This window comes from Mustela erminea, chromosome 8, assembly GCF_009829155.1.
Source record: "Mustela erminea isolate mMusErm1 chromosome 8, mMusErm1.Pri, whole genome shotgun sequence".
Lineage (NCBI taxonomy): Eukaryota > Metazoa > Chordata > Mammalia > Carnivora > Mustelidae > Mustela > Mustela erminea.
Window position 1 is genome coordinate 89,192,352 of NC_045621.1, and position 24,182 is coordinate 89,216,533.

Genomic DNA, 24,182 nt, shown 5'->3' on the forward strand with positions numbered 1-24,182 from the left:
CTTTTTGTCCCACCCAGCTCCAAATCATACGGGGGCAATGCATAGGCAGGTCTAGGTGAATGCTGCACTCCCAGCGAACTCGTATTCACACTGAAGAACCCAACCATGAGTCTGCCAGAAAACTGGTCCAACCATTGTCCTGAAGGGAGACATTATCTTTACTATTTTGACCAGGAAAAAAAACCTTCTCTCTGCTGTAGAAGATGGCATTATCTGTCTTCCAAGGCTGTTAGCTATATAAGCATCCTTGAAAAAATGTCCAGAATAAAAGCTGAAACAAGATACATGGAAATACCATGGAGAAATGCCTCTTGCTCCACAAATTATAGGGTCTAGAAGACTTACAGACATGCTTTAAAATGTCAAAGATATTTGTGTATGTTTCATTATATCTTTTCTTACAGGTATAAGCAATGTCTAATTACTGTTACAAATGATAATGATATATACTAATGATATTGATATAAGTCAATATCAGCAGTAAATATAAAAAAATTAATTTATATGAGGAAGTTGGCTCTATTGGTTTTCAAATAATTGTTCCTAACTGTTACGAAAAATGAAAATGAAACTTTGGACATTGTCGTCACATATTTTTTTTAAAAACGCTACCTTTGTATTAGCAAATATTTAAAAATAACTAGCAATACACACATATTTGAAAGCATGTTTAAAACAAGTTTGAAAATGTTGCCTACTTGCATTCTTTCCATGAAGATCTTAATATCTCTTGAAAAACATTTAGACTCTAAGCAGACTTAAAGATCATATCTCCAAATTGGTTCTGTCAAAGAATATTTAGCTTTAAATATTAATTTTGTGGGGGGTAGTTTGTCTTTCCCCAGGCATCTTACTCTTCTTTAATATAGTTGTAATTGTTCAGAAGCAGCTATAATTTCACTCTTGATATGGATATTTTTGATCATTTCTTAAAACTGTCAGTTGGGTTTATTTGATCAAATGACCATGCGAAAGCTAGGCTTTTTAAATTGGTGGGATTGTTATCAGAAGAAGAAAAAAAGATGATTTCTTGAGTTTTAAAATCCTCAAGCTGTGAAACAATTGAATTGATGTAGCATTTCTTTGAAGTCAGCTATAGAGCGACTAAAGAAAATCTTAAAGCTAAATTTAAGTTAGGGGGAAGCAGATTACATCTCAAATTAAGTTTCTTATCTGACGGTTTTTTGTTTGTTTTGTTTTTGCTTTTGTTTTTTTAACTGAGAGATTGTTGACTATTAGTCTTAATCATTGTAGAAAGAAATTAATCAAAATGCCCTTCATTAAATACCTAGTTTTACGCTGGGCTTATATGGATTCAAGGAAGAAATTACACCAACCTCAAAAATCTTAGGGTCCAGTTGAGCAAGCTTGAGATTAAAAACAAGGAAAGTTTGCACATCATCAGTGATCAGTTCTAGGGTTTTTGAGAGGAAAACTCTATCCTAGAAAGGCCTAGACATATCCCAATGTATTTCCACTTTGCTTTGGTTGCTATTCTCTGTCCCAGTTGCTGCTATAAAAAGACATCCTCGGGTTGAATAGAAGACCGTGTGAGCTCCCCTTTTTGTTTTTATATTGTTGTCATTTCCTATTTGAGACTTGTTCTATATAGATAACAATAATAATAACTATTATTATTATTTACTTTCAAGTGACCTTACAGAAATTATATCATTAGAGAAATTGCTGCTTCAGCATTTTGTTATTGATAAGGATTAGAGTTAAAAAAAGAGACAAACTTACTGTCAGTCCCTACACATACAATGTCTGCTTGTCTGAGAGGGGATAGAAGAGACACAACCTTACCTTTGTTATAATTGAATATTTCATTTACCATACTGATTAGTTTTTGCCCTAAAACCTTAAAAGTCTGGGTTTAATGGTTAGTTTTTATTTTCCAGGTGCAGGAACCCTCATGCCTTGTACCTCACTGCATAACTCTCTGAAGCAAATTCTCCACAGTTATAGCTCAAGAGTCACATTTCCTCTTCCATTCATTGGAGCAGGGGAAATACAAGGATTAAAGGAGTGCTAACACAGAGCTTTCTAGCAATGACTAATATGTTTTCTCGACATTCCTTATTATTGGCATGTATATAGGTTTTGTGACAGTTCATCAATCCAAATGAGTAATCCAAAATAAAGTTTAAAGCCATCGGGACTGGGATAAAAGATTGACTTTTGTTTCTCTTAACAATAAACCAGTTTTTGATAATTCAGTATATTTTTCAGTCCACGAAACACCAATCATTTATTTTAACCATTGCCACATATTCCTATTTTTTGTAGACTCCTATGAAATTCACTGAAATAGAACAAAAATCATCATCATAATAATAACACTTTCAATTTGTGAATAAATCCCAATCAACAGAATCCCTAACATTGGATTAGAGAATATGGGGTATATAGTGAAAATACTGCATAGAATCTGGATGTACAATGAGATCATTTTTTATTAACTTAGTATTTCCAAGAATACCCAAACAGAGCTGAATTTTTCTCCCACTTGCACACCAGCAAATTAATATAATCATCATGGCTGTACTTTTTCCTTTTTTTTTTTTCATTTTGATTTATTTGGAGTGTACTTACCTGTAAAATGGAGGTAGTACATTTTTTGCTGTGCCTACCCTATAATGGATCATGGTGATAATTGAGATTATGAATGAAAGCCCTTTAAAAATTAAAACTACACACCTACCATGAATATAGGTGGTGTTATATTATTATTATTGGTATTACTAATTATTTTTGTGACAGTTGTTTAAATAAATTTTTAAAATTCTTTGTAAAATAATTATTGTCTGTCAGAAAAACTTAAACTTTTCTCCTTTCCAGAGATTGTTGTCAATGCAATGTTAAGATATTTTCATATTTTTGACAAAATGAAATGATTAAGTATTTTTGTTATTAAAACAAAGCTGACATCATAACAAACTGAATATGGCTAGTATTGTTCATATGTCTTTTTTAACCCTAGTTAATCCTGGAGAAATATTGCCTCACATATGCAAAGCTGGAGAATTCCGCTGTAAAAACAGACACTGTATCCAAGCTCGCTGGAAATGTGATGGTGATGATGACTGTCTAGATGGAAGTGATGAAGATTCAGTAAATTGCTGTACGTTTTCCTTCAAGTGATACTACATTTTCCTGAGTCTTTTATTTATTTATTTTTTAAGATTTTATTTATTTGAGAGAGAGAATGTACCTGCAAGAGCAGAGGGTAGGGGCAGAGGGAGAGGGACAAGCAGGCTCCCTGCTGAGCAAGGATTTCCCACTTGGGACTCTGATCCTAGGACCTTGAGATCTTGACTTGAGCCAAAGCTTAACTCACTGAGCCACCCGGCACCCTCCTTGAGTATTTCAGCTTGTGAACTGTCAAAGCAGTTTGTGAAATCTAAAAATATCTGATAAAAATTGAACTTATTTATTTTTTCCCCTCAGTCATCCTTTTACATAGAGTAGACTAGATTATCTCCTAGCATGGTTTTAAAATGCTGCTTTTCTTGTGCTTTTACATCTTTAATATTATCATTTTGGTTGCTGCAGAAGTCCTCCCCTTCTCTCTTCTGTGCTGTCAGTTCCACCACACCACTGTCACAAGGTTGCTGCAGAAGATCCTTTGGATCTCTGAATTTAAAGATGTGGAAAATCAATTGCAACTCCCTCAGGTCAGAATTAACTCACACAGAAGGTCAGGATCCACTCCATTGCTCCTTGGCAACAGAGCCTTGAAATAGATCCAAAGAAACAAACATGGTTTTGGATCTAGTTATTACCTAACTTCTCTGGCTCAGTACATGGTAGGAGACACATATGAAGCACTCAGATAGAAATTAAAAGTTTGATTTTCTCGCCATTTGGCTTCTATTTAGCTGTTTTCCATTTCCCACAATAGGAATAGTTTCATGTTTCTGGTTGGGATAAGGAATTGTCCCACATATTTGAAGGAGGATACTTTGAGAAACACATTAAATAACAACTTGAGAATATATTTGACTAGAGTCATTATGGGATGGTTTTGAGATATATAAAATATTTTGTATGGAGAGAATAATGTGATGGCATATGTGTCCTTAGTCTTTTAATTTGCCTTAGATAAATTATTTTAAAAAGAAAATGTTTTTCTTTCCATTGATGATGACATTTTCCAAGTTAAAATGGCTGAACTAATTGAGTTAATTGACAATCCTCCATTTTCTTGTCTTTCTTTTCTTTTTATTTTTAAACCAAAATTATAAAAATCAAGTTTTATAGATCTTTTACTAAGCATGGACAGAATTGTGTTGCCTGGGTGGCTCAGTTGGTTACATATCAGCCTTCAGCTCAGGTCAAGATCCCGGAGTCCCAGGATGGATGCATCTTCTGGCTCCCTGCTCAGTGGGGAGTCTGTTTCTCCTTCTCCCTCTGCCCCTTGCTCCCTGCCTCCCATCCATGCTCTCTCTCTTTCTCTCAAATAAATGAACAAATTTTTTTTAAAAAATGACAGAATTGGTCTAGGCATCTATATAGTACAACTATCTGTATTTTTGGACAAAACTCCAAGAATATGAGCTTTTAAAATACAATTTCCATTTGTATATAAATAGTTAATATGTAAGTTATAATTGATACATGAATGTAACACTACTTTTCCTTTATTTTCAAGCATGGACTCTGACTTCAACATTACATGTTCCATGTTTCCAACCCTATTAATATCTATACTGTAAAGTACAAATCCAAAAATACCATATTAAATACTAAATTGGTACAAGTAGACAAAAATTTCAAAGTGGGAGAACATGTCATCTAAGGATAAAAGATTTTTTCTCATTTTTCTACACAAGTGATGTATTATTTATTGATTAAATTAATTGCCTCATCATCTCTGACTCACAGTGTTTATTCATGGTTTTAGTGAATACTCCTGCATATCAGCGTCCTGCATAGTCACAGAACACCTGCGCAGAGCACAAGTACTTTATCACAATATACAGGTTGTGTTCCTTTAGGTTCACGCTACTCCCTGTGTGATTGTTCTTTTCACAAATTCACAAAGAAACTCATTTTCTCTATGAGGATGTAAGGCATCGCATACTGATAATTGTAGTGTTAAAATTCCTAGTCAGGATCTTCTTTCTTGATAATTTTCATCACTTCCCATACCATTGCTCAAACGTATACTAAAGGCTTTTCAGGCAATCTTCTATTTCACTTATAGTCCATATTCAGTTCTGTATAATTAATTTTTCATCTTTATCCCCTCTCGAACTTCACTGGCTAAGTTAGTCTTACATCCTAGATTCATTCAACAAGTGCCCGCTATTATTCCTACTACTATTGCTCCCATAACTAAAACCCACTTTCCAAACTGCTTCCAGAGTGGTATCTATAGAATGAGACCAAATATTGTTATTTCAGTAAATCCATAACCACCAAGATAAATTCCAAAATCCATTGATTCACAGAAAAACATGTTAGGACTCAGGTTTGCAATTTTAGTCTTAAATGCCTATCATGTATACACTTACCTTCTTTGTTCTAATATAACAAGTTGGACTATAAGTAGATCTCTGCAAAATGCCCTCTGTTTCTCTCCTTTATAACACTGCAGCTTATGGAAATCACCATGGTTTACCATGACCTTTATAGGGAAGTCTTTTGTGAACTTGGAAAAATCTCCATACAGACCAGTTGGAGTGAAACATATCATGTATATTTCATTTTCATGGTAGTGACCAAACAATATTGCAATCATATCCTTACTTCTCTGGTGCATCTAAGAGATGGATATCTTTATGAGGAGACACATTATGTTGTAGTGTCTTTGTAGTGTCAGAGTCTAACATAGCATCCAGAATGTGGAGAATAAATGACAAAACAAAAGGGGCAACAGAAAACTAAATATCTCTGGCCACCTTCCAGCAATATGGGATTTTTTCTAAACTTGCAGTGATTCTGAGCAGTGTCATAATCTTGAGGTCCCAGGGTTAATATGCCAGCACTATGTCATTCATTTTAGAGGAGTATTTATATATTAAATGCTAATAAACTTTGCCCTTGGATTCTGTTATCATTCTACTTTCTATGCTTTAGCTTCTCAATTCCAAATCACAGGCCTATGGGTTGTATTTATGCCTCCTTTTTGAACTCTGATTTACATCATTGATGAAAATTGCAAAAGTCCTTTATTAAGCTTTACTGAAGAATTTTGGCATAATCTTGCTACTTTAAAATCTTGACCCTCTAATATATTGGATGAATTTTATTCTCCTGAGCATCTATTCTTGCTAAACTCCCTGAAGTGAGTAGAAAATGTTAATCATGCTCAAATGCCAGGAAACACAAGGCTTTTTCCATTATAATTTTTTTTTTACTGTACATGAATAAAAACTTTCTAAAAAAGTGATAAAACCACTTCTCACCTAAACTACTTTAAAGAAATAGTGTTTGTAGAAACTGTCTGGAAAGGCATACATTTGCTATGCAACAGCATGATAAAATGGCTTTTTTTTTCTGAATTCTAAGGAAAACTAATACTAAAATTTATTTTTGTCATACAGAAGTGCAACTACTGGGCACAAGGAAAATTACTTCAAAAAGAACACAAAGTGGTGAAACAAATACTGAGGAGCATGCCAATTCAGTTAGGAATTTAGCCTCCAGGATGCAGGAAAAATAATCACAGAAGGTTAACTTTAAGATGGCCTCCTGCTGTGCTTGATATTGGAGGTTTAATCCTTAGCTGTGCACAGCTTCCCATATGAGGATTGGTCTTGTCCACAGTATATTTTGTGGATTCATGTTTATTTGTTTGCACTAGGCATGAAAACTCAAGATGGTCATTTTTGTTATTAAAATTATGCAGGGGTGCGACTGGGGGCTCAGTGGGTTAAAGCCTCTGCCTTCTGCTCAGGTCATGATCCCAGGGTCCTGGGATCAAGCCCCACATCAGACTCTCTGCTCAGCAGGGAGCCTGCTTCCCCCTCCTCTCTCTCTGCCTGCCTCTCTGCCTATTTGTGATCTCTGTCAAATAAATAAATAAAATCTTAAAAAAAAATAAAAATAGAATTATGCGGGATCTCATATTTAACATCAACTCCAAGTTTTCCTGCCAGTCCCAAGAAACACTGGGCAAAGCATAACAAAATGAGGCTTATTTAAGATTTCAAAAAGTTCTGAATGGATGTGTGGCTTAAGAAAATGTATCTTTGATACATGGCTGAATTATTGGATACATACTTATTATGTTTCATGTTAAAATTTGAGGTTAATTTACTGGCGATTCACAGACCTGTACCCCTGGGGCTAATAATAATTATATGTTTATAAAAAATTTTTTAAAAATTGAGGTTACTTTAAATGTTTTTGGTAAAAATTCTGAAATTGTGTTACTTTGATAAGGGATGGGAAAACAAGTTTCGTGATACAGTTGATTTTAGTGAAGACATGAACAAATGAATATGTTTCCTTTTATATGAGATTTTATTACTTGGTGTCTTCTATAAAAGTATTACATTTTAAGAGAGCCTCAAATATTAATATTTTCTATAAAATATGCAACAATGAATGAAAGAAGCTTTGGCATTTATTGTACTATAATATAATTACTATAAGTTGTCTCTAACTGTAACTTAAAATAATCATAATTTTATCCAACTTTAAATTATTAAACCTGATTCTCCTCTCTCTTCACCCTCCCACCCTTCCCCAGTCAATCATAGCTGTCCTGATGATCAGTTTAAATGCAAGAATAATCGCTGTATCCCCAAGAGATGGCTCTGTGATGGAGCTAATGATTGTGGAAGCAACGAAGACGAATCCAATCAAACTTGTGCAGGTAAAGGTTTGCTTGAATATATACATAAATCGCTTCCAAAGTTAGTGTCCATAAAAATGCAGGTCACTGCTTTGAACTAAGCTGAACCTTCCTAAGGCTGATGATCTGATTATTGCAGTATTAAATGAGTTCAGAGTTTGATGCCACAAAAGCTAGAATACAAATTATCTTTTACTTAATCCGTGGGCATGACTCTGCTTTCCAAAGTAATTTGGCACTTTATCTATCCATATGGGTTGACTGTCAATACACTGCTTGGACAAGACTTGTCCCTGCTAAATCTTAATTGGCAGTGGAGGGTGAGGTTTATTAGCATGCTGTGATGGAGGCCATGAAGAAAGGTTTATGTGTGTGTTTTGTTTTGTTTTGTTTGCTTTTTACCTTGAAAAAAAAAAATCTGTGTATTTTATTTAGTCTGCTGTAGAATACCTCTGTGAATAGCTTTCTGTTCCTGGCACACTATTTATGTGGCATAGATTTTTTTTCCCCTTTTCATGAAGTCCCAAGTCATGAAGCCTATTAATATTTCCATAAAATTTATCCCTTTGTAATACATCTGTGAATCCCTACTCAGTTTCTCTTTGAATAGGGATACACAGCTTGTGGTACAGGTTATAATAGATGTTGGAAAGGTCATGATTAGTCAGATAAGTATTGAAAAATGATATTGACTAGCAGCAGCCTAGACCTATTCATTAAATGATGAAGAAAAAGTAGCATATTTGATGACTCTTACTGATATTGGTAAAAATTGTGTTTTTTTTTTTTTTGTAATCATTATATACAGCAGTGTCAAAATTTATCAACACCTCCCCTTCTCGATTTGCCAAAATAAAGCTCACTAAATAAAAAATATTATAACCTATTAGTGAAAACTGTAGGGACAGCATATACAGAAAAGACCCAGAAATTAAGAAACCTGGTTTGTACTCTTGATTTTGTCACTGGTTTTCTCTTGGAAAGACTTGTCCCTCAATGCACTATAATTTCCTTATATATTTCTTTCTGCTTTGCAAGAGTATGAATTGACTAGAAAATATTTCCTAACTGCTTTTTATCATGTACTAAGCAACAATGAAAGAACAACACAGTCTGTATCCTAACCTGCATCTCATATTTAGCTTTTTTTTTTTTCCATTGTGACATATTTTGCTGAGGGTCTATAAGCTATTCTCTTATCCCTTGACTAAATATAGTTTGATATTTTAGAGTAGCTATTTTTAAGCTATTTTGTGCATCACGTAAGGTTGTTTTACAAAGAGATATCAAATAAAAAGGAACCTATAGAGACTCTTTGGTCCTAGTCTCTCCCTTCAAGTCCATTCATTTCATAGATGAGGCTCTGACTTGCCTTAACTCACATCATTGGCAAGAACTAGGAAACTCAGGGTGTAAGTTATTCTCTAAGCCTATTGCTCTTGTTATCAAACTATTTCATCCTGTGTTTTAGCTAGAATTTTAGGTATGGTCATTTTAACTTTGCCCAGACTGTTCTTACAATAATGTTTATAATTTACAATGAAGAGGTTTTCTAAGCTGGTGCAATTATTATTTTTTTAAAAACTTAAGATTTAGTTCTGAGATTGTTCCATTACTTCCTAAACAGATAGGTCTGTTTTCACCTTAAAATTAAAGGCATTGCTGACTCAATTCATAATAACATGTCTTTTTTTTTTTTTTTCTTTTATGTTACACTCTTAAAATCTGCTTGTTTCCACATGATTTTTAAGGGAACATTTGGGATTGACTAGCTACTGATAGTAGTAAAAGTAGAAATGCTATGTATAAGAGCAAATAAAAAAATCAATCCTAATCAGTCCTAATTAGTAAGATTTCTCAGCCAGTCCAGGCCTGTAGTCCACTAGGAAATGGGGTACAACCTGCTTGCACCTCAAGTGTCACTTTCAGTGATGGCTGATGAAGCATGCCAATCATTACTAGATCTTCTTGTCAGTATATTCATAATAGATGCTATGGTCACAGTATGCCTTAAGGAATTAAGAAGAACAAAAATTAAGGATAAAAAGAATAAAAAGAAAACCACAAATACACCTTTTAGCTTTGAAAATTAAGTATGCTGTTGTGTTACATTTCCATTTTGTTTGACCAAAATAAATAAGTAGGTCACATAGTTCATCATACTGAAAAAAAAAAAAATACGGCAAATACATTAGATAATTTCTCTGGCTGGGTCATTTCTATCTATAGGCATATACACAGACATGTGTCACAGATAAAGGATTTCCCAACATGGGGGTTATTTTGTAACTAAATCCACTGTCCTGTAGCTTTCAGCATTGTGACTACTTTATAACTAAAAGAATTCTTTCCTACAAGATGCCAATTACCAATTTTGTTCCTTTGGGATTTCTCCTTCATAACATGAATCTACTAATTCAATAAAAACTTACCACAACATTGGATATAAAAAGAGGACAAATACACTATATCTTTCATTAGAAGGCTGAGTGGAAATGGGGAGAAAAAAACATGTAAGCAGGTCATTCTAATGCAATATTCAAAGTGCTAACTTGAACTACAAATGGAAGCACAAGAACTACTAATTTAGTCTTTGTGTATCTCGCAAGGCTTCCTGAGGAAGGTGATATCCGAACTAAGCCAAAGAAAGAAATGAAGGAAGGAAGGAAAAGAAAAAGAGAGAGAGAGGGAGGGGACAAAGGAATGAACCTGAATCAGTTCGAGTCATTCAATTAGGAAAAACAATCTGATAAAATTAACCTTTGGCAAGATTGTGGAATAAAAGGCAACATACACTTTTGGTGATGTATAACTTATTTTTTTCTACATTGGAAAGCATTTAGCTAAACCCAATAAAGTGGAGATTGTGCATACCTTCAAGTCTGTAATTCCATTTCTAGATTTATACTCTAATGTCTATGCTCAAAGAGATGCAAGTAAGAAATTCATTGCCCTAATGCTGGTAATAGTGAGAAATTAGAAATAATTCAAATGCCCATTAATAGGAAATATATCTTTCACTATATAAAAAACTATATATATAAAACACCATATAAATATATATATGCTCATATATATGACACTATATAGTGTTATAATCACATAGTAGAACATTATTCATACTTAAATTGAATAGACTAGAGCTCAAATACCAACAGTAATTAATTTCAAAGGCAATGTTAACTAAAAATTGCAGATTATAAATCACTTAGTGACATTTATATGAAATATAAAAATACAGGGCGCCTGGGTGGCTCAATGGGTTAAGCCGCTGCCTTCGGCTCAGGTTATGATCTCAGGGTCCTGGGATCGAGTCCCACATCGGGCTCTCTGCTCAGCAGGGAGCCTGCTTCCTCCTCTCTCCTCTCTCTATCTCTCTGCCTGCCTCTCTGCCTACTTGTAATCTCTGTCTGTCAAATAAAATAAAAAAATCTTTAAAAAAAAAAAGAAATATAAAAATACAAAACAATTCTACATGAACTTATTTATTTATAAATGTGTAAAAATAGAATTAAAATATGTCTGGAAATGGAAAAAAAAGATTATAAGTTAAGGATAGTAGTTATATCTAAAAAGATAGAAATATGACTGAAAAAATTACATAGGTGATTTTAAATGCACCTATAATACATTTTTCTGAAATAAAACAAAAATAGGCTGTAGTAAATATAGGAAAAGAGATATGGTAGACCAGTGTTAATATTATTATCTTCTATGCTTTTCTGTGTGTTAGAAATATTTTACTGGGGGGAAAGAAAAGAATAATGAATTGGCATAGTTACTGAGGGTGAGGTGAAGTTCATGGGTGGGGGGTGGGGGTTGGAGGATATGCTTGGAAGACGAAACAGCGCTAGGCAGAAGAAAGCTGACAGGGGCTTGGTCAATGTTCTCCCTTACAAAATATATATATATATGTTTCTCTACTTATGAGAAAGACCCAGAGGCCAAAGATGAGGAGTAGTTAGATGTGAAGTTATTTTTCCTCATAGTCGCTAATGATAATCCTTGGATTCAAGGCTAGGCAGTTTCAGACCAGATTTTTTCCACAGCACTGAGCTCTAATTAGATTACGTGTTTATTCTTCTCACATCCTCCTCGTAGTTTGACTAAATTCAAACTAGGCAGATAGATTTGAATTAAGAAAACCTGATATATTAAAAACTGGACTTCCTTATAAGATAAATTGAAAAATATGTGTTGATATGACATAGGTTTTGTTTAAATAGAATGCTTTGATTAAAATATGGCAAAGGTGAAGTTTAGGAATAATGTGTGAAGATTTCTTCGCTTCTTCCTCCTTATTGTTCCCATGCATTGTGGGATTTCTCACTGCTACATGACAGCAGGAGAAGCATAATTAGTGATGGGTAGAAAAAATTCATATTGTGACAGTGGATTTCTGATTCACTGCTAGATAAACAATTCCGCTGAGGAAGTTGAATTTCCTCTTCATTAGAGAAGCATTTGCTACAATATTTGAGTCCTCTGGGGCTGCTTGCTAATCTCACCTCCAGACTAATTTAGATCTGATAGAGACAGGAACTGAAAAAGTAAATGTTGATAAATCCAGTGATTAAAAAGACATGATTTAGTCCATGTGATTATATCATATGGACAGACAGTACTTGTAGATTTATGAAATGAAGCATTCTTCCTATCTGGAATTACTTAAATTTACTCACTAGACTAAGCAAATAGTTTTTCCATGATTAGAACAGGGATTCATGTATGTTGAGGTCATATGATCCCTCAGTAATAAGCCAGTAAATACTCTTTCAAGTAACGGGTCCTGACAGTTCTTCAAGCTTCTGAGTTAGTGAGGCGACACACAAATTCCCACACTACACAATGTGAAATAGGTTTTTTGTGTTTTTTTTAAGATTTTATTTACTTATTTGACAGACAAGTAGGCAGAGAGGCAGGCAGAGACAGAGAGAGGAGGAAGCAGGCTCCCCGCTGAGCAGAGAGCCGGATGCGGGGCTCGATCCCAGGACCCTGGGATCATGACCTGAGCTGAAGGCAGAGGCTTTAACCCACTGAGCCACCCAGGCGCCCCGTGAAATGGGTTCTTAGGAATTCTTTCTCATTCTCTTCTCTAATCACCGTAGTGCCACTCATGAAAACAATCTCAGAAAACTTATTAGAACTAAATCTGAATGGCAAGGAGGAAATACTCTGACATTAAAAAAAAAATCAGATAAAAGAATATTTTATTGGGATATTTAATATATTCTTATTATAGGTCAATTAGAATTTAATAGGAATGAAAATACATGATGGTGTATTTTTCTTTAAACAAGAAAATAAAAAAGACTAAAAGAGTGAAATAGGGAATAACGGAGGATGAGAGAGATAGGAAAGAATAAGTGGAGAGAAGAAAAGAAAAGAAGGAAGGAAGAAGGGACGAAGGGAAGGAAAGAGTGAGGGAGAGCTGAAAGAAGAAAGGGAGAAAAATTGAAAAGAAAACTCTTTTTTTTAATAATTTTTTATTTTTTATAAACATATATTTTTATCCCCAGGGGTGCAGGTCTGTGAATCACCAGGTTTACACACTTCACAGCACTCACCAAAGCACATACCCTCCCCAATGTCCATAATCCCACCCCCTTCTCCCAAACCCCCTCCCCCCAGCAACCCTCAGTTTGTTTTGTGAGATTAAGAGTCACTTATGGTTTGTCTCCCTCCCAATCCCATCTTGTTTCTAAGAAAACTCTTATTAAATTTCTCTTAAACCTCAAAAGGTAAAGATTATTTACTGCAATCAGAGAAACAAAACAAAGACCTGCAAGAAAAAATCGACCTTGTTCACACCTCTATGCCCTTTCCTTCCCACTGAGTAAACTAAATGCCAACACCTTCATCTTTCTCTAGGCGAATACAAATGTAGACACATTTTTCCAAGTAGTTTTATTAAAATTACCTGGGAACTTGGTTGATTTAATCTAAACATTGGAATAATTTCACAGAAAATGCATAGTTAGCCAAATGAAACAACAAATATTTAATTCTACTTGAAATGACAACATTGAAATCTTCAAAAGTGTACATATTTGTGGGATACTTAAAATCTATTAATGTAAAATAAATGCTCTATTTGTAAAAAAAGGAAAATCCAAATATTACATAGAAGGCTTTAGATTCAGAACCCTTAGCTACATAAACAAAGTGGAATACAAAGTGTAATGATTTTCTGGAATTTCTAATTATACACACTAGGTTAGAAATGGTACTTTGAATTGAATAAGAAAAGTCAAACCAATAATGTTTTCATTGTTTTTCTCAAGTAAGCTTTTAAGTATCCACTAATAATAGATATCTTTTTACATAGCAAGTACGCTTTGCTTAAAAGGAAATAATTAGCACATAACTTTGTAGAGATTATTTTAAATTACCTCTGAAACCCTGATTTATGGAAACCCATTTTAGTGTGTCTGGATGACTTGTCTTTCAACCACTCTCAATTTTATACCAACCATTAGGTCATTAGACATTTTGATGAAACAGAAATGCATCCTTCTAATTCTTAAACCCCCAAACAGAGGGAAGTACATAAACTGAGCAATGTCTCTTGTCATAACTACAGAAATCCAAACCCTAATTGTTCTTCATCTGTCCAGTCCTCATCTGACCCAAATATTAACTGGTTTGAGTATCCCCTTCTTATAGTTTCCCACTCTTTTTTTCTGACTAAGTAAAAAAAAGGGGTGATAGGGAACTGATACTTAAGAAAACAAATTTGTGTTTCAGACAGACAAAAGAAAAAATAGGTAAGTAAAAAACAAAACCAAAACAAAAAAAACAACAACAACAGAACCTAAGTCTGCAAAACTAAAACCTGGGAGAAAAGTTAGGATAGCTGTCTAGGATTTCATGCTTTCAAAAGTTGACCTGACTGTAATAAAAAATGGTAATCAACTCCTTGTAGAATATAACCAACCTCTTCACTGAGTAATTGAAGCCCCTGCCTTTGGCTAACATAGAAAGAATGATTCCATGTGTGTGTTCATTGAAACCCATGAGAGAGGCCAAAGCAAAGTTTATTCATATACTTCGATTAAAAAGCTATATAGTTTTATTTAACTATGCTGAAAACTGAATTTTAAAAATCTGTAATAAAGCTAAATGTATGTTTTAAGTAATATTTTCTGCATTCTAAAATTTCTGCATTTTCTCCATACATTGGATCACTTAGAGACCAAGAAATAAATGTACTGAAAGGTTAAAGGAAAAGAACGAATCTGTCCTTGTGACTAGAAACTAGATACCCTGATATAGTCTCCAAATCCATCCCACATTACAGAAAGTTTTCTTGGTTTATTGACAAGGACTATGTGAAATTCTTTTTTGTTAATTAAAAGTTGGATGAAATTTAATTCAACCGTGTATTCATAAGCATGTGCCAGGCAAAAATTGTAAAATAATGAATTCATAGCTTCATTTATGGAAGTGTGTAAGGATTACTGAATATCTTGTCATTTAGCAGCCACTGTAATTGAAGGGGAAAGCATATGAACTTCAGAGAAGACAAGCAAGCTGGCAGTATCGATTATCAAAAATTTACTTTAAAATATTTTATCTAATAAAGCAATAGAATATCTTATGTGTAAAAGAGTTATTGAATGATTTATTTCACCTGAACATTGTTTAAAAGGTCTTTAAATGTATTATTTGTACATTAATTGATTATCTTAGCCAGAACATGCCAGGTGGACCAGTTTTCTTGTGGAAACGGCAGGTGCATTCCCAGAGCATGGCTATGTGATAGGGAAGACGACTGTGGCGACCAAACAGACGAAATGGCATCTTGCGGTAAGTTATGAGTGAACCATGCTGTTAGTGAAGACTGTGTCAAATCACTATCATCTCTCTCAAGAGACAATTTATTTCTTTATGAACACTAGTCAGCAAGGCAGAAGATGTGTTACATTTTATCACTGCCTTTTAGGACCGAGTGTGTACCTTAATGCTAACTTTAGAATATATCTGTTTAATGAGTCAACAGCATATTCTAGGCTAAAATAAATGGATCCAAACATTACAAATTTTATTAGGAAGTGGTTATTATAAGCCTAACAGGACATTCTCAAATGTTTGTTATTTATCTTGTGTTGGTAATGATTTTTTTTTTTCCAAATAGAGTAGCTCATTGAATGACATTTGGAGTAAATTAGAAGTACATGTTTCTTGTTGACATGCATATGTTATTTTCTTGGAACAATAAACAATACAGACTGAGATTACATAGTTGATAAATCATTTGTTTCATTTCTATTGAGTCATATAATTCTGTTATTAGTTTAAGTTTATAATTCTGTTATTTGTTAATAGCAAAATTCTCACTTTCCACCAATCCTCCTACTTTTGGAAATGGCATTTATTGTTAAAGTTTCAAATTTTAATTACTCACATTTGTGCCAATGTATCAGTAGATTTTATTATCAATCTCTGAATAATGTATAGTGAAACAATAAGGGAATGAATCCTGTTTTCTAAGAACTTGGGCCTTATTTTAGGCATAGCTATGGATTTTTAAAATCACTAATGGGGAAAACATGCATTAGATATGCTTATCACATTTATTAAATATATAATGCAATTGGGTATATATCTTTTAATAATTTAACTCCATGTTCTAGCACTTCTAACAGTGGGAAAATAACTTTTTTTTAAACCTCTCAATTGAAAAAGCTCTATTTAGGGGATGCATTCATGATTTACCTAAAATTTCATTTTGAAAAATTATCTTATACTTGACTTATGTCCCTGTAGACTTTTGAGTGTGTGACCTTTGAATAAAGTATAGATAAGTAAGTAATACTAACTGACATTGTAAAGAAAACAAAATAATAGCAGTATTGAAAAAGAAAGCAATAGACAGTCATACACAGTAACAGTTCATTTTACATTTCACATGTAGATTTTCCAAAGCCTGTCCAGTTGAGGGATTTGAACAATATATCCTTCTCCTTTCCAATGCCCAGACTATTCTTGTGGCTGGGTCTGCATTTAGTCAGCTCTGTTATTTGGGAAAGCTTGATTGCTTTTCTGTCCCCAGCATCTCCTTCCAGAATATAGCAAAAAGATAATGAATAACCTGAAAACATTAAAGACAGTGAAACTCTGGAATCAGTCTAATTTAGAAGGAAAGACTATGAAAACGTTATAGAACAGGAAAATAAATAATGAGCTCATTAGAGAACTTCGGTTAGATTTTTGATCTGACATATTTAGTACTTTTCACAAGATGAGGGAAAGAAGGGTTGGAAGGAGTTAAGGCATATATTTTCTTCTTGAATCTTTACAGCAAATCTATGAGAAACTTACTATTGTTCAGATTTTACGGGTAAGAGAATCAAAACTTAGAGACATTTGACAACTTGCATGAGATCACAGGGCTAATAAATAGCAAGACAGGCTGTGAATCCAGGCATACCTGAAACTAAAACTCAGACATTTCAGGTCAACTTTGTCTGGGAGCCATGGATTGGGTGGAAATAGGGAGCAGATCAAGTCATGATATCTATCCATATCATTGACTATCTTATTTTAAAACGTATACATATAATGAGTTTTGTTCTTTGGTGGTTTGATAAATCTTTTTTTTTTTTTTTTTTTTTTTAATATTTAATTTATTTTTTTTTTCCAGCATAACAGTATTCATTATTTTTGCACCACACCCTGTGCTCCATGCAATCCGTGCCCTCTATAATACCCACCACCTGGTACCCCAACCTCCCACCCCCCGTCCCTTCAAAACCCTCAGATTGTTTTTCAGAGTCCATAGTCCCTCAAAATGTTGAAAATAGAACTGCCCTATGACCCAGCAATTGCACTATTGGGTATTTACCCTAAGGATACAAACGTAGTGATCCAAAGGGGCACGTGCACCCGAATGTTTATAGCAGCAATGTCCACAATAGCTAAACTATGGAAAGAACCTAGATGTCCATCAACAGATGAATGGATCAAGAAGATGTGGTATATATACACAATGGAATACTATGCAGCCATCAAAAGAAATGAAATCTTGCCATTTGCGACAACATGGATGGAACTAGAGCGTATCATGCTTAGCGAAATAAGTCAAGCAGAGAAAGACAACTATCATATGGTGGTTTGATAAATCTTTTAAGATCTCATGCTGGGGAGGAGTCCTGATCTAATGTTTGCCTATTTTTTGTTGTGTAAATACTCCTGCCATGGCCTGTATCAAGTTGCCAACACGACTTTCTGAATGCAGATTTGGGAGAATATGTGCACACCCACATATAGTATTTCCACAATACAGATGTAATAAACATAACTAACTCCAAGAGCAAAATAATCAGGAAATTAAGAACCTTGAGCATTTATTACCTTGGCTTTCAACATTATTTAATTAGAAATGTATATAGTTTATTTATTTCAAATAATAGATGTATGCTTAACAACTGATTCCTAGAATCCTTGAAAATTTAAAAATCGATTCTTGCAGGCTGGTACAAGATGTCTCCAATATACCACTGGATATGAACACACTGTGAAATGTAGTTGTCAGTTTGCTTCTGAAATTTAGCCAAATTTTATAGAGTGTCAGTAAGCCACATGGGTTAGTCTCAGCACTGCTTCCCTTTTATAAGGTGAGAAACATGTTTCTCTCCACACTTGTCCCTCTCTGTAGTAACATGTATTTATCTTTCATATTGTCATTATAAATCAAAATTTATGTCAGTAAAGAAGCTGATAGTGAAGCTCTGGTAGGCACAATCTCACTTTTAAAGTTGTAGGAGAAGATGACATAGATTATTCTCATATCAGATACTATTTCTGCACTGAATTCAAAATGACAAAAACATTATAAATTGTTTAATTTACTGCATTAAAAAAGTCACTCTCCTTGGCAGTAATCTAGAAATGAATATAGGCTCAACTAATCCCCAGTTTTATTAAGCATCATTATAACACTTGGAGTGATCATTTCACTTTTCCCTTTGGAATCAGTCAAGTTCCCATAGGTTTAATCCTACTAGAAGACTGCAGTCTTTTTTTTTTTTTTTTCTTATACTTTAGCTCCACAAACAGCTACTGTTTTATTTGATAACTACCATTTTATACTGAAAATAATACCAAGATTTGGGTTTTAAATCATGAAAGCCTGTGGTTAGAAATGCTTCTGATTATAGTTAGGAGCAGAAAGTGCTGAAACCGAGGGTCAAATTTTAGTGGAATTCACTAGCACCTACTTATAAACCAAGTTAATTGTATATTTCAGGTTGAGATTATATGTGGGCAAACACTTACATAATTTGGAAGGCCTTTGAGCATTCTCCCTTCATATTTAAACAATCTTTTATCTTTTTTTGGTAGTCTTCAAGTGTAGACAGGAGACTCTGTAAACTGAATCTGCAAACAAGAGCAGATATGTTAGAATCATGAAGACTGTGTGGGAAGTGGACTGTGCGTCAAGGAACTAAATGGTCACTCATTTAAAGGATGGTAGCATTGGTTCTCAACTTAAGCTCTCTGTTAAAAAAAAATCACCCAAGAAGCTTCTGAACCATTTGCCATGTCTCACCCCAGACTAATTAAATAAGCGTTCTTAGAGGTCAGAGCCAAGAATCAGTAATTTTAATGCTGCCCAAGTGGTATGAATGTGCACTCAGGTCTGAGAACACTTAACTTAAGGCCAAGGTTCTCAAACCTGCGCATGCATTAGAATCTCCTAGAGGGCTTGTTAAAAAAGCAAAAGCAAAAACAAAAACAAAAAGCAGAATTCTGGGCCTGATTTCCAGAGATTATGATCCAGTGGATCTTAGATGATTGAAAATTTATATGTCTAGCAATTGATGCTGATGGTCAAGAGATCATAATTTGGAGAGCACCATTCAGGTTTGATTTTTATATTACATATATACTTAATTACATAATTTTGTTTATATATGCAAAATGAGTTCAGATGGAAGCAATTATCCAAACAAATTTTCTTCCCATCTCCAAATTATAGCATTAAACATAAGTGTATTTCATGATTAAATGTAAGATTATTTCAGGCAAACTTATATTTTCCCCTTGGAAAATTTATTGTCAAAAACAAAATTTATTTGTTTATTTTAAACTGTATTTTTACTATTTTGAGATTGTTCTGTCTTCTAATTATCTCAACATATCTTATATTTATTACTCTTTTTTAAATAAATAACCTTGTTGTGAGTTGATAACTTCTGATTTGTTCAAAGGGTTTAACTTGGGAAAATATCTAAAATTTATTAGGAGATTGAAAGTCAGTTCAATGGGATATAAATAAACATCCATTGAAACTTATAAGTTAATATGATTCCAATTTATATGTTAATCTTTTAAATCTATGAAGATAGTAAAATTTTGTCTCTTGTACTTGTAATCTTACCTGTAAATGTTCTTGTAATTTTATTGCACATAATTAAGGAACAAAGAATAAGAAAGAGAATTGGCAAATATCAGACAAAAGCAGGCGAGAGAGAGAACTGTCAAAAAAGAAGTCATTTCCCAGTTAAATCAGTGTATGTTGTATATTAAAGATATTTTCAACTAGGGTATTAGAAAAAGAAAGGTTCTGATGATGTACATTATTATATATTTATATTACACATTATTTTTTTAATTTTGTAAGAAAAAATGCATATGTGTGTAACAACTTAAGTGAGAATTATTAACCCAGTGGAGTACTGGCAAAATATGAATATTATCAAACACTGCTTTCAGTTGCTCTGCCATTTCTTAATAACATTTTGACAGACACGATGATTCTGGCAACTTTTAGTTTTGGTAATTTGATCCAACCCATTTGAAATTCCAGTATTTTATCTAAGTCAAAGCTTTCTTCTCTCCCACTGCTGGCTAAACTTTGGGTTCTAAGAACTTAAGATGGAAGGCAACTGTGTTCTGTTTTTTCCTCTCTCCATCTGTTCCCTCTTCTAGCCTTATCTCTTCAGTCAGATGGGACAGTTGGAGAAATAGGAGCATCTTTTAAAGTAGGTCTAGTGGTAACCTTCTCTGCTTCTCTGAAGGTCACTGCCCTCTGATGCATGAGCAATGCAGCTTGAGAGACTCATATGTGAGATCTTCAGGGAGGCCTCTCTTCATAGTTCTTTGAACTCCCTTTCTTCTGTGTCCTCTTCTTCTCCTTCACATCTATATTTCTTTTATCCCCAACCCCTACCATTCCCACCACAGACAGCATATCTCATAGACTTAAGTTGCTAAAGCCTCCTTTGTTTGGAGGGTACCCTCTTGGTTGCATTGCTGATATAACCAAAAAAAAAAAAAAAAAAAAAAAAAGTTTTGCTTTCTTTTGCAGGTCCACTTTTTATCTCCTCTCCCCCACTCTCTTAAATGTGATCAGGCTAGTTTCCTAATGACCCATCTTTTGGATGCCACCACTCTCCAGTTTCTTCTTCTCTAGGTGCAGGGTGAAATGGTCAATCTACTTCCTGAGCAGCATTCAATCAGTTCCCTTTTCTAATGCACACACAAAATTTCATGAATGATTCTTACAGAGTCTCTCCTTCCTTTGAATCACTGGTCTGTGAACAAAATTGACTTGTAGATTACTCTTATTTTATAAGGAATAGCTCAACTACTGGATTCTGTCTACAAAATGCAGTAGTACTTAGAATCTCCTTTTTCTTAGTATTGAATCTAAATGGTCCAGTGTCATAGCAAAAGGAAAAATCCCACTATTCCACATATTTATTTTCTTAATCAGTAATTTTCTCTCTCCTTCCTCTTTTTTTGGAGCAATTTTGCTAAAGATTCTACTCAGTGATTCTTGAGTGTTGTCTTCTGAAACTACACCATCTAAATATAACCTTGTCACAAGATCACTCTTTAGATAACCAAAGGCACCATCATGCCTACCTAACCCTTCCCCTTTACAACAGAAACATACCTCTTCTTTCAGATTTCCTTACATGTTAAATTGTAGGCTCTTTCCCTACCAATTGCCCTACTATGAATGTAGTTGTATTTTTAATGACCTTAGTAATGGTCTAAAATGGGTCTTGATGGTCTAAAATGGTCTAAATTAATGGTCTAAAATGGGTCTTGATGTCCAATGAGTATATATAGAGTTTCAGCTCTACAAAATGAAGAGATTCTAGAGATCTGTTTCTCAACAATATGAATACAGTTAACATTATTGAATTACACACTTAAAGATAGTTAAAATGGTAAATTTTATGTTTTTCTCTCTTTTTTGCCAGAATTAAAAACAAATTCATGGCCTGGAATTAAACAGAACGTAGTATCCCATATGTAGTATTTTTACAACAGATTGAAGCATACTTATTACCTTCACTAATTTATATTCTAGGCTTCTGTTATCACAATCAGAGATGGCAGCCTTATCATGTAACTCCCACATCAAATGTCCAGTCAACTAAAATAGCCAAGCTTTTCTTATAGATTGGATTATTCCTTTAGAGTGCTTTTAATGTTTACTTTTTGAAGTTCTTTTACCTTTTATTTTTTTTATTTATTTTTTTTTTAGATTTTATTTATTTATTTATTTGACAGAGAGAGATCACAGCAGACAGAGAGGCAGGCAGAGAGAGAGGGGGAAGCAGGCTCCCTGCTGAGCAGAAAGCCCGATGCGGGACTCGATCCCAGGACCCTGAGATCATGACCTGAGCCGAAGGCAGCGGCTTAACCCACTGAGCCACCCAGGTGCCCCTACCTTTTATTTTGATAGTCTTCTTTATCCACCTATTTCTGAATATGTATATGGGTCTGGTCTTTCCTGCTCCAAACTATCACTTTTATATTTCTGTCCGCCTATAACTTCTAACCCTGATGTAGTTTTATGATTTTGAATGCATAACATTAATGATGTTTCCCAGTTTTACATAATTCAAAAATTTGATAAGATAATTTTTAAGGCCATAACCAAATAATAGTAACAAAGATGTGAAGCTTTTGGCAAGTAATTCAAAATATCCTCCAGGGATATAATAATTAAAATTAGTGATTTAAACTGTATAGGTATAGTTTTGAACAAGTTACTCATTCACTTCAATTTACCACCACTTTGCAGTACATGGTACTTTCATTTGTCTTGAGATTTCTCAAACATTGCTAAAAATTTGAGAACATTCTATTTATGGCATTTTCATGATAGGTACTTACTTAAAAATTGTATTGACAAATAAATGAAGTTGTTTTAGCATGACTTGTTTTTATTTTATTCTTGAGCAAACAGTCTCTTCAAAAATGCTGACAAAATCATGTTTTAGCAAGTTTATCTTGAATTATTGTCAGAAGTACATGTAAACTTTATTTCTCTACTGTTTAAAATTTTCACTCATTTTTGAAAGTGGGGCAATATTATTTACCCTTTTTCCAGTTTTCTTCATCTTTCTTATCTTCCATTCATTTCAAAATCACTGTCAATATTCTTCCTTAATATTTTTTTAAGATTTATTTATTTATTTGACAGACAGAGATCACAAGTAGGCAGAGAGGCAAGCAGAGATAGAGGAGGAAGCAGGCTCCCTGCTGAGCATAGAGCCTGATGGAGGGCTTGATCCCAGGACCCTGGGATCATAACCTGAGCTGAAAGCAGAGGCTTAACTCACTGAGCCACCCAGGTGTCCCGAAAACGTTGCTTCCTCAATATATTTTTTTAAAGATTTTATTTATTAATTGTCAGGCAGAGAGAGATGGGGAAGCACACTGTGAATATTCTGAGACCAAAAATATTTGTTACATTTCTTGTTTGATAACTTGTTCCAACGTGAGGATAAACTCATTTTTAGCAATCAGTTATTTTTTCTCTTTTCTTTGATTTAGAATTTTAACTTATTACCAATCCTATTTGTTCTTTACTTTACAATCTGACAATAATTACTTCTATTAAAATGTTGGAAACAGGGACGCCTGGGTGGCACAGTCGGCTAAGCATCCAATTCTTGGTTTTGGCTGAGATCGTGATCTCAGCATGGTGGGACTGAGCCCGGCTCTGGCTCGGTGTTCAGCATGGCATCTTCTTAAGACTCTCTCCCCGCCCCCACCCTGAGTGTGTTCTCCTGCTTTCCCTTTATCTCTCTCTCTCAAATAAATAAATAAATCTTTTAAAAAATATTGGAAACAAGAAAATTAAGTTATTTTTCCTATTTGTGTCTTGCAGATTTATGCTTTGTATTCCAGATGGTCTTGCTCTGTTCTTTCATTTATATGTAAACATTTTTTGTTATTTTTGTTTAGAAGTGATATGCAAGCTTCTATTAAGTTGTCTTTTTGTTATTCTTATAGGTATGTGACATGCTTTTCCATTGCCTTTGGTTACAGTGCCCTCTTTTATACAAACTAGATTAATAAGTCTCTGTATGCAACAAAGTAGGAGGTTAGGCAAACCCTGGTA

General features: G+C 34.0%; 1 protein-coding gene across 4 annotated transcripts in view; it reads left to right on the forward strand.

Moving 5' to 3' along the window:
- Positions 1–24,182, forward strand: part of LRP1B (LDL receptor related protein 1B) — a 1,969,831-nt gene that overhangs the window by 1,208,846 nt on the left and 736,803 nt on the right. For all 4 annotated transcript variants that reach the window (XM_032356230.1, XM_032356231.1, XM_032356232.1 and 1 more), the window contains 3 exons: positions 2,984–3,124; positions 7,703–7,828; positions 15,500–15,616. In XM_032356230.1, the coding sequence (XP_032212121.1) occupies positions 2,984–3,124; positions 7,703–7,828; positions 15,500–15,616 (384 nt within the window). The remainder of the gene's footprint in view (positions 1–2,983; positions 3,125–7,702; positions 7,829–15,499; positions 15,617–24,182) is intronic.